Below are 503 nucleotides of genomic sequence, written 5' to 3' on the forward strand. Positions count from 1 at the left end.
AAAACACATAGGAAGATTATAGTAAGAAAGATCACCTCCGCTATTACATAGACGAGAGAAAACATGAGAAGAAGACAAGAAGACTCTCTCAAAGATGGAGGCAGACATTCTTGCAAAGAGATGATAGATACGTCACTTCTCGGTCCCAGTGAGGGCATAGAGTGAAAAAAGAGAGAAAAGAAGGACCGAGAGAAGGTGACTGGTCGTCTTTCTTCTTCAGAGACGTGACTCTCGGCTTCACGTGGTCTTGGGAGGCCTCTTTGATCCAAATATAAATGTCTGTAGAGGGGATCCACATGCCTCTATTTCAACCACTTGAAGATACATTGAGGTGCGCAAACTCACATAAGAGAATGCTCTTGAGAGCTGATGGATACGCCAACTTCGAACTAAGGTAGTTATCTTTGAAGAAGATGTTGTGAATATCATCCCTTCTTGTAAAGCTTTGACCTACACAGTTCTTAGCTTAATCCAGTAGAAGAAAAGAAAAAGACACGAAAGAA

General features: G+C 41.6%; 1 protein-coding gene across 1 annotated transcript in view; it reads right to left on the reverse strand.

Annotated features, from left to right (window-relative positions):
- Window positions 1-10: 10 nt before the first annotated feature.
- Window positions 11-503, reverse strand: part of CSUI_006481 (werner helicase interacting protein 1) — a 3,223-nt gene continuing 2,730 nt past the window's right edge. Inside the window, exon 5 of the mRNA XM_068066639.1 lies at window positions 11-465. Coding sequence (XP_067921388.1) covers window positions 308-465 — 158 coding nt within the window. The 3' untranslated portion in view covers window positions 11-307. The remainder of the gene's footprint in view (window positions 466-503) is intronic.

Source organism: Cystoisospora suis, assembly GCF_002600585.1.
Source record: "Cystoisospora suis strain Wien I chromosome Unknown contig_3283, whole genome shotgun sequence".
Taxonomy (NCBI): Eukaryota; Apicomplexa; class Conoidasida; order Eucoccidiorida; family Sarcocystidae; genus Cystoisospora; species Cystoisospora suis.